The sequence below is a fragment of the Oncorhynchus gorbuscha genome, linkage group LG02 (genome assembly GCF_021184085.1).
Source record: "Oncorhynchus gorbuscha isolate QuinsamMale2020 ecotype Even-year linkage group LG02, OgorEven_v1.0, whole genome shotgun sequence".
Taxonomy (NCBI): Eukaryota; Metazoa; Chordata; class Actinopteri; order Salmoniformes; family Salmonidae; genus Oncorhynchus; species Oncorhynchus gorbuscha.
The window spans coordinates 57279290-57294754 of NC_060174.1; the positions used below are offsets into that span (position 1 = coordinate 57279290).

At 41.8% G+C, this 15465-nt stretch overlaps 1 protein-coding gene across 1 annotated transcript; it reads right to left on the reverse strand.

Annotated features, from left to right (window-relative positions):
* Positions 1-414: 414 nt before the first annotated feature.
* On the reverse strand, positions 415-11385 carry dpagt1 (dolichyl-phosphate (UDP-N-acetylglucosamine) N-acetylglucosaminephosphotransferase 1 (GlcNAc-1-P transferase)). The gene is made up of 9 exons (XM_046314165.1): positions 10474-11385; positions 10226-10346; positions 7297-7510; positions 6798-6944; positions 6550-6634; positions 3802-3990; positions 3539-3626; positions 3192-3347; positions 415-1167 (listed from the first exon to the last, which is right to left on the reverse strand). The coding sequence occupies exons 1-9, from the start codon at positions 10626-10628 to the stop codon at positions 1102-1104; spliced, it is 1221 nt and encodes a 406-aa protein (XP_046170121.1). The 5' UTR covers positions 10629-11385; the 3' UTR covers positions 415-1101.
* Positions 11386-15465: the final 4080 nt, after the last annotated feature.

The window sequence follows — 15465 nt, forward strand, 5'->3', positions numbered from 1 at the left end:
TCCATTGAATCATGCGCATCTTTTTAGTGATGTCGGCATACCCGTCTATAAGCCTCAGGTAGCAAATTAGCAATAAAAACCATGTTTGTGGACATATTTTGGCTGGACTAAAACCTCTAGCTTCACCTCTTCCTCTCTGCTGTACTGTCTTCATTCATACTGTACTGTCTGAGTCAGCCCCATGTTCTGTCTTGGCCAATCATGTACTTACTGTAAGGTGGTTCTGTACACCTAGAATATTGTCCTCAAAAAACAGGAACGTTTCAAACCTTCTGGTTAGAAATAGCAGTAGTGACTGTATTCAGCATTATTTCAGTGTCTAAAAATGATTAAATAACCATTTCAGAAAGGAAATGATTTGTTCTGAGCACTTCCTGGTTGGAGTATTCCATTGCAAGAGTAAAACGTCACTCAAGTTTTTTACACTTGTATTTACATTCCTACAACCAGCAGATTTGTTCATTGTCAAAACAAATTAGCATTACAAAGGCAAAGCTTACAAATACATTATAAATTGAGAAAAGTTCACATTCCATGTCCTTCTTGTTCATAAAATGCACCTCCTAATCGATAATACCTTCATGTAGCCCTTGTAATCTCAAAACTACTGCTCTGGAGTTCCCTCCACCCAGGACTAAAGAAACGCTTTAAACCCCTCAGAGAATAACTCAAAAATATCCTCCCAATCCCTCCATATGCAATGTGTCTGTCACAAAGAGTAGCCATCCTCAATATAGACTGGGTTTTGACCTGTACATGGACCTCTTGCCTTTCTTTTCCAACAGTATGATTGCCATTCATTTAGTGCTTAATTGCTCATCCTGAAATAGTAAATTTAGCAGATCCTCAATTCTATCAATTGTGATGCCTTTGAGTGGCATGCTTTTTCACCTGTTCTTTTTCCATTGAAGAACTGAGGTCATCCTCAGCTGTCAGTCTTGTTATAAACAGACCCATTTTAAAGCAGAGAAGGATAGGTGAAGCAATAATCAAGGAATCAATAGTCAAAATCATCATCATGGATCAGACGTGGTTGGTCCAGCATAGTTGGACATCCCTCCCTGTAAGTCACTCAGCTTTCTCTCTGTAGCTGTGGCATCTCTAGACGTCGTAGAAGAGGCGAACCAGGTGATAGCGGATCCCAAAAGCCAACGCACTCCCCAGTACCTGAGACAGAGACAAATATGAATTATGCGTTAAAAGTTATTCAAAGATATCTTAGAAATGCTCACAAAGGGGCTTCATATACACTACATTACCAAACTGTTGCCACAAAGTCAGAAGCAAAAGAATAGTCTATAATGTAGCATTAAGATGTCCCTTCTCTGGAACAAAGGGGCCTAGCCCGAACCTTTAAAAACAGCCCCAGACCATTATTCCTCCTCCACCAAACTTTACAGTTGGCACTATGCATTGGGGCAGGTAGCGTTCTCCTGGCATCTGCCAAACCCAGATTTGTCCGTTGGGACTGCCAGATGGTGAAGCGTGATTCATCACTCCAGAGAATGTGTTTCCACTGCTCCAGAATCCAATGGCGGTGAGTTTTAAACCACTCCAGCCGATGATTGGTATTGTGCATGGTAATCCAAGGCTTGTGTGCGGCTGCTCGGCCATGGAAACCCATTTCATGAAGTTCCCAACGAACAGTTCTTGTGCTGACGTTGCTTCCAGGGGCAGTTTGGAACTCGGTAGTGAACTCAGTTTGGAACCCGTCCCGTTCTGTGAGCTTGTGTGGCCGACCACTTCCCGGCTGAGCCGTTGTTGCTCCTAGACGTTTCCACTTCACAATAACAGCACTTATAATTGACCGAGGCAGCTCTAGCAGGGCAGATATTTTACGAACTGACTTGTTGGAAAGGTGGCATCCTATGACAGTGCAACATTGAAAGTCACTGAGTTCTTCAGTAAGGCCATTTTACTGCAATCTCTGGAGATTGCATGGCTGTGTCCTCGATTTTATACACCCTGTCAGCAAACGGGTGTGGCTGAAATAGCCGAATCCACTAATTTAAAGGGGTGTTCACATCATTTTGTGTATATATATAAATGTACCTTAACTTATTCATTGAGTACAGCTCAATGTTCAACACCATCGTGCCCTCAAAGCTCATCAATAAGCTAAGGACCCTAGGATTAAACACCTCCCTCTGCAACTGGATCCTGGACTTTCTGACGGGTTGCCCCCAGGTGATAAGGGTAGGTAACAACACATCCGCCACATGGATCCTCAACACAGAGGCCCCTCAGGGTTGCGTGCTCAGTCTCCTCCTGTACTCCCTGTTCACTCATGACTGATCAAGACACAGGAGATGATTGTGGACTACAGGAAAAAGAGGACCAAGCACGCCCCCATTCTCATCGACGGGGCTGAAGTGGAGCAGGTTGAGAGCTTCAAGTTCCACCAACAAACTAACATGGTCCAAGCACACCAAGACAGTCGTGAAGAGGGCACAACAAAATCGATTCCCCCTCAGGAGACTGAAAAGATGTGTCATGGGTCCTCAGATCCTCAAAAGGTTTTACAGCTGCACCATTGAGAGCATCCTGACAGATTGTCACTGCCTGTTATAGCAACTGCTCGGCCTCCGACCACAAGACACTACAAAGGGTAGTGCGTACGGCCCAGTACATCACTGGGGCCAATCTTCCTGCCATCCAGGACCTCTATACCAGGTGGTGTCAGAGGAAAGCCCTAAAAATTGTCAAAGACTCCAGCCACCCTAGTCATAGACTGTTCTCACTGCTACCGCACGGCAAGTGGTACCGGAGCTAGGTACAAGAGGCTTCTAAACAGCTTCTACCCCCAAGCCATAAGACTCCTGAACATCTGAACAAATGGCTACCCAGACTATTTGCATTGCTCCCCCCCCCCTTTTACACCGCTGCTACTCTCTGTTGTTATCATCTATGCATAGTCCCTTTAATAACTCTACCTACATGTACATATTACCTCAACTAACCAGTGCCCCCACTCTGTACCGGTACCCCCCTGTATACAGTCTCACTATTGTTATTTCACAGCTACTCTTTAATTACTTGTTACTTTTATTTCTTATTCTTATTTTTTTTAAACTGCATTGTTGGTTAGGGGCTAGTTAAGTAAGCATTTCACTGTAAAGTCTACACCTGTATTCGGCGCATGTGACATATACAATTTGATTTGACTCAGAAATTAGACCCGTTGTCGATACCTGTATGAGTAGCATGATGGTGGTGAGATCTCTCTCGTGTGTGGGTCCCAGTATCTTCAGCACCAGGTTTATTAAGGTCATGTTGTTGCACTCCACAAACTCATCATCGCCCTCCTGTCCACGCTTCACTTCCAGCACCCGCAGCATCTCTGCCACCTGATGAGTGAAAAAAATACACAACAGCACAAATGATAAACACACTGTCATTCATTATCCACTCAAGTCAAAGCTTTCTTTCATTCATATCAATCTACCTGACCCAAGTCAAACATTTGCACTGATTCCACTCTTTTGGACAACCAAATAAATGTCAAATTCATACCCCAACATGTGTACATATTGATTACCTGTAAAATAAGATTTCCCAATTTGGAGAGGTCCCTCCTTTTGAATTTAGACCAACTCATTCCTAGTTTTCCTGTGTCTGGGTTCAGTCTTCATGCATCAGGCAAATTTAGGAGGGAAAGAAAAACACACAATGAGGATCACATTTATGAACAAGGGATTATCTGAAAAGAAAAGATCATGGAATTGTATCAAAAGTACTATACGATATGTATACGATATCAATGCTATCATAGGAGTAAGGGAGAAAGAGCTGTAGTGTTACCTGGGGAGGCGGTGCCTGGGACAGGGTACTACATGGAATAGCTGGGGTAGTGAGTAGACAAAGTTGACCACTTGAGGAATGAAGAAGAGCAGCATGGTTTTGCTGAAGTGCCCCAGGATTCCTACCACTGCAAAGGTCATCCCCGCAAAGTAGCAAAAGGTGTCTCCCACAAACACAGATGAAGGGTACCTGTAGTAAAGGCAACACATGTAAATTATTGCCAACATACACTACAACATGCTTTATAACAGCAACACCATAAACAATAGCCGTGTCTTGAATAGTAGGCATTTTAGGTATGAAAAAATAATGTTTTATAGTTAAATAAAATAGAGTTTGCTTAAATGCCAGGCTGTTAAACTCATTTCGGTTTTTCATTTAGCAGAATTAACTGCACACTTTTGAGGAAGAGAATTTTCTTTTGACATCAGCTGATAATGAGGTAAGAGACGCACTGTACCCAAATTAACAAATGGCGGTAATGCGCATTAGATGACACACTCTTAGGATGGGTGAGCCTAGTACAGTGCCTTCAGAAAGTATTCACACCCCTAGACTTTTTCCACATTTTGTTGGGTTACAGCCTGAATGTAAAATGGATTAAATCGAGATTTTGTGTCAATTGCCTACACACAATACCCCATAATGTCAAAGTGGAACTGTTTTTAGAAATGTTTACAAATTAATAAAAAATGAAAAGCTGAAATGTCTTGAGTGAATAAATAGGGTCAATAAATAGACAATGTGTGTCAATCCAATTAACATAATAAAGAAATCCCCATCAAAATCTGTCAATTTAAGCTAGAGATATGTTTTTTTTTGCATGGGTTGTGTCTCAATCCACCACATCTGCCTATGTAGGCCTTCCGCATCTGCAGTGGAAAGGGGCCAAGGTACAGAGGTGTTTGTCAGACCATTAGAGATACCGAAAATCGTTCTTCTCACGGGAACGTCTGTAGCGTCCGAACGGTTTGGCCTACAAAAAGAGGAGACTTATGAACACCATGGTGTTCTCCGTTTGGCGCTACTACCCCAACAAGTCTCAGTGGACTCGTCTGAAGGTAACTAATACACATGAATGGAAATATGAAGGTAGTTTTGTGCCCCAAAAAACAAGGGGTTAAATATGTGTCAAAACAAAAAAAAATATTTACTGAGCATTCTTATATCTCCTAAATACAGGACAGACACTTCAAAACCTAATTACTTATTTTGTGACTCTTTTTTTCCATTTATGAATGTGTTATTCAATATGTTTCTATGGGCTATAGTAGTAAAAGCCAAATTTAATATTTTATCAAAACATGTTCTTAAAATATTTGTTTTGATACTTAAAGGGGTCCTACAATTCTAAATCAAATAGCTAAATGAGCCATGGTATGACCATCTTAAAACAATTCCATATGTTAGCTTAATAGGACCCCCCCTTAGACTTTTAGAGGTTAACATGATTTTCAAATGACCCATCTCTGTACCCCACACATACAGCTAATTGTAAGGTCCCTCAATCGAGCAGTGAATTTCAAACACAGATTCAACCACAAAGACCAGAGACGTTTTCCAATGCTTCGCAAAGGCCACCTATTGGTAGATGGGTAAAAATAAAATAAGCAGACATTGAGCATGATGAAATCATGTTATGCGTCACGGTTGTTAGAATGGACGGACCAAGGCATGATTTGAGTTCCACATCTTATTTCACAGTGAAACTTCCAACAAAACAATTTAAAAAAATAAAAAACGTGACTTACGTGGTGCAACAAGCACATACACAAACAATATCCCACAACCCAGGTGGGAACAATGGAGAACTTAAGTAAGATCCCTAATTTGAGACAACGACAATCAGCTGCCTCTAAAACAAACATAGAAATATGAACTAGAACACCCCCCCTAGTCACGCCCTGACCTAGAACACCATAGAGAACCCGAGGGCTCTCTATGGTCAGGGCGTGACATTATGGGTATGCTTGACATCGGCAAGGACTAGGGAGTATTTTAGGATAAAAAGAAAGGGAATAGAGCTAAGCAGAGGCAAAATCCCAGAGGAAAACCTGGTTGTCTGCTTTCCAACAGACACTGGGAGACAAATTCACCTTTCAGCAGGGCAATAACTTAAAACATGAGGCCAGATATACACTGGAGTTTCTTACGAAGATGACATTGAATGTTCCTGAGTGGCCTAGTTAGTTTTGACTTAAATCGGCTCGAAAATCTATGGCAAAACTTAAAAATAGCTGTCTAGCAATGATCAAAAGCCAACTTGCAGCTTAAAGAATTTAAAAAAGAATAATGTGAAATATTGTACGATCCAGGTGTGCAAAGCTCTTAGAGACTTACCCAGAAAGGCTCACGACTGTAATTGCTGCCAAAGGTGATTCTAACATGTATTGACTCAGGGGTGTGAATACTTATGTAAATGAGATATCTGCATTTCATTTCCAATAAATTTGCTAACATTGCTTAAAACATCTTTCCAATTTGTCATTATGGGGTATTGTGTGTAGATGGGTAAGATTTTTAAAATGTATTTAATCAAATTTGCATTCAGGCTGTAACCCAATAAAATGTGGAATACATCAAAGAGTATAGATACTTTCTGAAGGTACTGTATTTTGATATTTGTTACTTACTGCATTCATTTTTGCTAAACAGTGCGTTCTAAATAGTATGAGGTACAATTAGTATGTCGGTTTAGTAAGTAGTCGACAAGACAGATTTCAGACACGGCCAGCGTCTCCAACTCACCAGTTGTGGTAGAAAAGTGCTAAAGTTGTGAAGAAGAACGGGAGCATGAAGTAAAGGGAGAAAATGTGGTCGTCTCTGTAATCTCCTGCAAAAGTCAAAAAGAGTGTGCACAATTACATCCACATTTCTACATATTAGACCAGGAAAGGTTCCTTGATTTAAAAAAAACATTTGGTAGGATGTGTAGACACATAATTGAAGCACTGAGAACAGGGGATGTTGATGAAAGATAGAAAACCGCCACTTACCACCAAGCTCAAGCAGGTTGAAGACGATGATGGAGCCAGAGATGAAGAGTGCCTGTCCTGACTCGATGCCGTTGATGCCTGCCAGGATGTTGATGGCATTAGTACAGAAAACTGCCAGCATGCCCATGTAGACATAGTAGAGAATACCTACAGAGAAGAGAGAACATCAATCAGCATAAGATGTACAACAAAGCATGGAGGATGACTTACAATGTTAGTGAAATTGATACAACACTGCCAGCGAGTAAAACGGATTGAAATGACGTCATTACAACCAGGTAACAAACAGATATACTGTTTGTAAAGTAGTTGGAATTTATATAATTTCAACCAGCTTTGCCTGAAGAAACACTATGGATATTTATAATCCAGCTCTCCTGCGGCTGTGTGCAAACTAAGTGGAACTTCAAGAGAAATTTGCATTGTGCCCAAACAAAATATGTGATACAGATGACGTTGTGTTTGCCTGTCTGTCATTTTTATTGTGACATTCACTCACCCAGATCCAAGTGCATCCCCAGTAAGAGCCTGAAGGGCTTGGGCACCACAATGACAGTGTTGCCGAAGTTGGTGAAGTAGACCATGAGCAGCGGCAGGGAGGCTATGGTGGGCAGCAGGAGCTTGTGTCTCCAGCGCAGGTTCAACACGTCATCAGCGAAACCCAGGAAGATCATACAGCAGATGGCGAGTAGAGCGCCAATTAGCTGGACAAACTGGTCAGGACAGGACAAGCAGGCAGAAATGTTGAGCAATGTCAGCCTGTCACATTACGAATGTAGGCCAGAGATATACTTTGTCTGGTATTTTTTGTCTTGCAGTCTCTGATTTTTGTGTATCGTGCTTTGTGTGGTCCGCAAGAAGAGTACCTGTTGCTATAGATGGGTTAGCTGACAACGCCACTAAAAACAATTAGCACGCTTCAATGGGGCAGAAGTCCATGTGCCGTTGTGATTCTGGATGGTCAGATAGCTAGCAACAATGACAATAAGCTGCCATGTGGGTACCGTAGGGGGCTTGTTTTAGCTAGTTTTATCTTGTTCTTGATACCATCTCTTGTTTTAAGGTGTTTTGGCTAAAAAAACAACTGTACTGATGTATGAGTGAAAACAAGTGTTCATTGTGCACATTTATTTATTATTGGAGATGAAATAGTTTACATGTTGTCAACGATCTATGCCAACCCCCTCTGTTTTGCACCATGGCGCACTCGTCAGTTCTCTTTCGTTTTCGTAATGGGTTGCCAAATTACTTAATATCAAAGATGTTTAAAGTCACACCACAACCTTACTGTACCCACATGACCTGTCACTATAAAAGGCAGTGTGACGTGACATACTGTATTTTCTTCACTCGTGTTTACACTATATATACAAATGTATGTGCACACACCTTCAAATTAGTGGATTCAACTATTTTAGCCACACCAGTTGCTGAAAGGTGTATCAAATCGAGCACACAGCCATGCGATCTCCATAGACAAACACTTGCAGTAGAATGGCCTTACTGAAGAGTGACTTTCAACATGGCACGGTCATAGGATGCCACCTTTTCAATAAGACAGTTCGTCAAATTTCTACCCTGCTAGGGTTGTCCTGGTCAACTGTAGGTGCTGTTATTGTGAAGTGGATACGTCTAGGAGCAAAAACGTCTCAGCCGCTAAGTGGTAGGCTACACAAGCTCACAGAATGGGACTGCAGAGTGCTGAAGCGCGTAAAAATCACCTGTCCTCGGTTGCAACACTCACTACTGAGCCATTGGATTCAGGAGCAGTGGAAATGCGTTTTTTGGAGTGACGAATCACGCTTCACCATCTGGCAGTCCGATGGACGAATCTGGGTTTGGCGGATGCCAGGAGAACGCTACCTGCCCCAGCCATTATGGGGTATTGTGTGTAGATTGATGAGGGGAAAAAATATTTGATCTATTTTAGAATAAGGCTGTAACGTAACAAAATTTTGAAAAAGTGAATGGGTCTGAATACTTTCCAAGTACACTATATTCTCTATTCTAGTCAAGTCATCCTATAACTAACACCTTTTCTATTTATATAATGTTCATGTCTATACACACCATCATACACATTTATATTCTGGACTGTCATTGCTCGTTCTGATAATTCTAAATTCCTTTATTTTTATGCTTTGGATTTGTGTGTATTGTTAGGTAATTACTGCACCGTTGGAGCTAGAAACATAAGCATTTCGCTGCACCTGGGTTAACTTCTGCAAAATATGTGTACGTGACCAATAACATTTCATTTGGGAGCTAGATGTTGTCCTACGATCACTTCTGAGATCATCATTTGAGCCACGGTTTTCACTAGAGCTATGTGAGCTCTCAGTCAAGAAAGCCTTTCTATTGGCTATTGTTTCAGCCAATCGTGTTAAAGAATTACATGTGCTTTATACCCTTCCTTCATGCCTCACATTAGCAGAAGATGGATCTAAGGCAGTGCTTCGGCCAAATCAAGCAGTCTTACCTAAGGTGCTTTCATGATCACATACTAAACAGCCCTTAATCATAGCGACATTTCACCCGCCTCTCCACAGGACACTTTGTCCGGTTAGGGCATTGAGTGCCTATCTTGCTGCAAAAATAACTGTTCGTCAAACTTTTTGTATGTTATGAGGAGAACACCAAAGGCACACTGTTTCAAAGCACATTGGGTTACGCTGCAGCAGGTAGACCAACTACAGACGGGACGGAAGCACACCAGGGGTATGGCCACTTCATGGGCCCTGTTGAGAAGGACCTCCCTGGACTCTTATCTTTACTGCTGCAAGTTGAGCAACACCGATGACTTTCATGAGGTACTACAGAATCTCCATCAGTGGGGTCTGTAGTTTTGGACACGGCACGCTCTCTCAACCCAGATACGTGAGCATAATGTGAACCTTGAACCTCATTTTGTAAGTTCTAACTTTCAGCTTGCTTATACAGTTGTATACCACCATTGTAATTCTGTGGTACCCTGTTGGGTAATTATATTCTATTGCATCCTGTGGTGGATGCAAGGACATCCCAGGGACTAAGTTAAAAGGTTAGTTATCCCCCTCTTTGGAATAGCATCTCCCATAGGTCGTTTGGCGACCTGGTACAAAAACGAAAGGGAACGTTGGGTTATGGATGTAACCTTGATTCTCTAAGTAGAGTAACGGGTCGCCAAGCTTTCATGTCATTCCTCCACCTCTGTGGGGTTCAAGTGAAGTAACAGACAGTATGTCACGCCACACCGCTTTTATAGTGACAGGTCACGAGGGTACAGTAAGGCTGTGGTATAACTTTAAGCATCTTTGATATTAAGCTTCTCAATCACATCGCTAAACAACCAAACCGTCTATTGCAACAGCTAATGGGGATACAAATAAACAAATAACAGACAGAATAATAGGTACAGTATAGTTAACTCCCCCAGTTCCCTCACCCACCTCATTGTGTGGGAAGCCAGTGCACTGCTCTTCTACAAAGCAGCTGAGGAAAGGCACGGGGATGAAGCAGAACATGATAATGAGGAACACGGTCCCACTGATGACGCCCTGAGACTCTGGCCTGCAAAGAGGAGAAATTAAAATAAGTCAGGACAAAACCACAACAAACAACGAGCCAATGTAAAATAGATTAACATAGGCTATTGGATAGTAGATCATTGGTAAACAATTTACATTGATAAACGTACACTTCCTTCTTGTTCGTTTTGTTGAGATCCATCCCATAGAGTCTGGCTGAGATGAAGTGGTCTTTGAAGGCTGGAATTAGCTTTAATGTGGCCAAGGACCCAAGTGCAGACATGCACCCATTGATAACAAGGGGTAGGACAGGAATTGGCGACATGTTTTCTGGATAAGACTTGCCTGACTGCCTATCTGATACCTATCTAACTACCTGTGTTAGATAGCTAGAGATATGTGATAGCAAGTTAACTAACTAGCTCAAGCCGACACTCAAACTTTGAGCAAGCTAGCTTACACTGTCAACAACTCCACATAATGTGTCTTCATATTGAGAGAATGAGCTTTAACAATTTAACAATAGTAGCTAGAAACTAAAGTTGTGTTTATCTGACAAGCTAGTTAACAAGCAAGCTAAATGATCTGACAGGTAGCTAGCTGGTACAGACTGCCTCTCTTTGTATCATCAGCATTCGCAGAATCTTCTACCGAAGCATGTGTTCAATCATTTTTCAAATAATATAAATCGCGAAATGACATGCATATTATCCGAAAAATACAGCTTGCTAAAACGACAATCCCTATATTCTCAGTTCTTGTTCTTTCCAATGTTTAACTCAGTAGTTCCTAGTCGAACGCTGGGACAACCATAGAGAATGCTAGAGAGTGCATCGCTATTTTACTATCCATTATGGCGTCTGTGAGCGCACGAGCAGCGCTATTGAGGCAATCTATATTTTGAAGTAGTCAATGTTTTTCTTCACATTTGGCTGATCCCTCCTGACCTCAACATGGTCATCAGGAAGGACCAGCCAATGAAGTCGGAAATACCACCCAGTTGACTACATTAAAATGGTGGAAATAACCTTTTAGCTACTAGAAGCCTTTATCATTCTCTATGGGGACAACCGAAGTTCCACGTCTACTTCCGGTTATGTGAACCCTGGTAAGGTTATTATTAATGTGACAACAACTCTCTTCACAACTCTCTTCACAATTATTTCAATTATTTCTCACGTAATTGGTTTCACTATCTATCCAAATTAGACCTCTTCATTCTGATCGAAAATGGGTTTTAAAAATGGGTTTTAATCCGTTTCAGACGGACGCATTACAGGGTAACACGGAAGTTTGCTGTAACTCTTATTCTTCGTTTCTGAATGTATCGTAAATCCGATGTCATTGTATACAATGACACTTACTCAGTGGCGGTTCTAGCTTGTATGGCTCCCTGGGTGAAAACTAAATTGCACAAATCCTATATCACACAGATATAATAACACACATAAAGAAGAGAACCTGATTAGTACACTATTGCACTTCAAACAAGAAACACACAAACTAAATTGCACTACTAATTTAATTACTAATTGCATCAGTACTGTACAAAGTCAGAGGTGCGCTATTTGTTAGCGCACCTTTGTTAGCGCTCCCCCTACCTTGGGCTTCCAGTGGGGAGACCTGAGGTCAACCTACCCCGCCCCCTCCCCATCTCGTACTGAGTGGGAGACCTTTCCAGGCAGTAGCCTGCCTAGCTCACAAACTAAAATCAGGGCGCCCACTCCGACAAGGTTAATTGACCCACAGTCCCACACGGTGACATGATGTCATTGACATGACGTGCAAATGAGAGATAGAAAACGGATCACGCAAATGTCACATTTCGGAAGATTTATTTAATTTGTTTATTTATTTATTTTGTGTGGGTGCCCCATGCCGCCCCGGCAACATGCCGCCTTGGGCGGCTGCCCATGTCGCGTATGCCTAAATCTGCCACTGCACTTACTGTTGGACTGCATGGGCAGCGGTAGGTTAAACCTTTTCCTCTCCTCTGGTAATACTTTAGTTAGTTTGCATTATTATCAGGCTGTTGTGTTGCCAATTTATGACTGGCATAACAGGATCGCTATATTCTCTCCTATTAAAACATGTTACACATATTCTTGTACAAGCCTTCATTTCTCTAAAATGTGTGCATATGCCTGACAATGACTGAATGCCATGGAAAGTTCCAATCCTTCCACCAGCAGTAGCTGCGGTGGGTAAAATCACTAAGGAAGCCTGAAAAAAGCCGTAAGTCAGACGTTTACAAACACTTAGATTGGAGTCATTAAAACTCGTTTATCAACCACTCCACAAATGTCTTGTTAACAAACTATAGTTTTGGCAAGTTGGTTAGAACATCTACTTTGTGCATGACACAAGTAATTTTTCCAACAATTGTTTACAGACAGATTATTTCACTAATAATTCCCTGTATCACAATTCCAGTGGGTCAGAAGTTTACATACACTAAATTGACTGTGGAAAATTGCAGAAAATTATGTCATGACTTTAGACCTTCTGATAGATTAATTGTCATAATTTGAGTCAATTGGAGGTGTACCTGTGGATGTATTTCAAGGCCTACCTTCAAAAACCCTCAGTGCCTCTTTGCTTGACATCATTGAAAAATCAAAATAAATCAGCCAAGACCTCAGAAATAGAATTGTAGGCATCCACAAGTCTGGTTCATACTTGGGAGCAATTTCCAAACACCTGAAGGTACCACGTTCATCTGTACAAACAATAGTAAACACCATGCGATCATGTGTAACAGTATAACTTTATAGACCGTCCCCTCGCCCATACCCGGGCGCAAACCAGGGACCCTTTGCACATATCAACAACAGTCACCCACAAAGCATCGTTAACCATCGCTCCACAAAAGCTGTGGCCCTTGCAGAGCAAGGGGAACCACTACTTCAAGGTCTCAGAGCAAGTGACGTCACCGATTGAAACGGTATTTAGCGTGTACCACCGCTAACTAAGCTAGCCGTTTCACATCCGTTACACATGCAGCCGTCATACCGCTCAGGAAGGAGACGCGTTCTGTCTCTTAGAGATGAACGTACTTTGGTGCGAAATGTGCAAATCAATCCCAGAACAACAGCAAAGGACCTTGTGAAGATGCTGGAGGAAACAGGTACAAAAGTATCCATATCCACAGTAAACCGAGTCCTATATCAACATAACCTGAAAGGCCGCTCAGCAAGGAAGAAGCCACCGCTCCAAAACTACCATAAAAAAGCAACTGCACATGGGGACAAAGATCATACTTTTTGGAGAAATTGTCCTCTGGTCTGATGAAACAAAATAGAACTGTTTGGCCAAAATGACCATCGTTATGTTTGGAGGAAAAAGGGGGAGGCTTTTGCAAGCCGAAGAACCCCATTCCAATCGTGAAGCACGGGGTGGCAGCATCATGTTGTGGGGGTGCTTTGGTGCACTTCACAAAATAGATGGCTCATGAGACAGGAAAATTACGTGGATATTTTGAAGCAGCATCTCAAGAAATCAGTCAGGAAGATAAAGCTTGGTCGCAAATGGGTCTTCAAAATGGACAAAGACCCCAAGAATACTTCCAAAGTTGTGGCAAAATGGCTTAAGGACAACAAAGTCAAGGTATTGGAAATGGCCATCACAAAGCGCTGACCTCAATCCAATAGAACAGTTGTGGCTAGAGCTGAAAAAAGCGTGTGCGAGCAAGGAGGCCTACAAACCTGACTCAGTTACAACAGTTCTGTCATGAGGAATGGGCCAAAATTTACCCACCTTATTGTGGAAAGCTTGTGGAAGGCTACCTGAAACATTTGACCCAAGTTAAACAATTTAAAGGCAATGCTACCAAATACTAATTGAGTGTATGTAAACTTCTGACCCACTAGGAATGTGATGAAAGAAATAAAAGCTGAAATGAATCATTCTCTCTACTATTATTCTGACATTTCACATTCTTAAAATAAAGTGGTGATCCTAACTGACCTAAGACAGGGAATTGTTACTAGGATGAAATGTCAGGACTGGTGAAAAACTGAGTTTACATGTATTTGGCTACGGTGTATGTAAACTTCCGACTTCAACTGTATATACAGTGCCTTGCGAAAGTATTTGGCCCCCTTGAACTTTGCGACCTTTTGCCACATTTCAGGCTTCAAACATAAAGATATAAAACTGTATTTTTTTTTGTGAAGAATCAACAACAAGTGGGACACAATCATGAAGTGGAACGACATTTATTGGATATTTCAAACTTTTTTAACAAATCAAAAACTGAAAAATTGGGCGTGCAAAATTATTCAGCCCCTTTACTTTCACTGCAGCAAACTCTCTCCAGAAGTTCAGTGAGGATCTCTGAATGATCCAATGTTGACCTAAATGACTAATGATGATAAATACAATCCACCTGTGTGTAATCAAGTCTCCGTATAAATGCACCTGCACTGTGATAGTCTCAGAAGTCCGTTAAAAGCGCAGAGAGCATCATGAAGAACAAGGAACACACCAGGCAGGTCCGAGATACTGTTGTGAAGAAGTTTAAAGCCGGATTTGGATACAAAAATATGTCCCAAGCTTTAAACATCCCAAGGAGCACTGTGCAAGTGATAATATTGAAATGGAAGGAGTATCAGACCACTGCAAATCTACCAAGACCTGGCCGTCCCTCTAAACTTTCAGCTCATACAAGGAGAAGACTGATCAGAGATGCAGCCAAGAGGCCCATGATCACTCTGGATGAACTGCAGAGATCTACAGCTGAGGTGGGAGACTCTGTCCATAGGACAACAATCAGTCGTATATTGCACAAATCTGGCCTTTATGGAAGAGTGGAAAGAAGAAAGCCATTTCTTAAAGATATCCATAAAAAGTGTCGTTTAAAGTTTGCCACAAGCCACCTGGGAGACACACCAAACATGTGGAAGAAGGTGCTCTGGTCAGATGAAACCAAAATTGAACTTTTTGGCAACGATGCAAAACATTATGTTTGGCGTAAAAGCAACACCCTGAACACACCATCCCCACTGTCAAACATGGTGGTGGCAGCATCATGGTTTGGGCCTGCTTTTCTTCATCAGGGACAGGGAAGATGGTTGAAATTGATGAGAAGATGGATGGAGCCAAATACAGGACCATTCTGGAAGAAACCCTGATGGAGTCTGCAAAAGACCTGAGACTGGGGC

Coding starts and splice junctions, on each gene's coding strand:
- dpagt1 (XM_046314165.1), bottom strand. CDS start 10,628: ATGTCGCCAATTCCTGTCCTACCCCTTGTTATCAATGGGTGCATGTCT. Junction 3,627..3,801: donor CCCAGGCACCGCCTCCCCAG/GTAACACTACAG, acceptor TGATGCATGAAG/ACTGAACCCAGACACAGGAA. Junction 1,168..3,191: donor CCATCATGCTACTCATACAG/GTATCGACAACG, acceptor TCTCTGTCTCAG/GTACTGGGGAGTGCGTTGGC.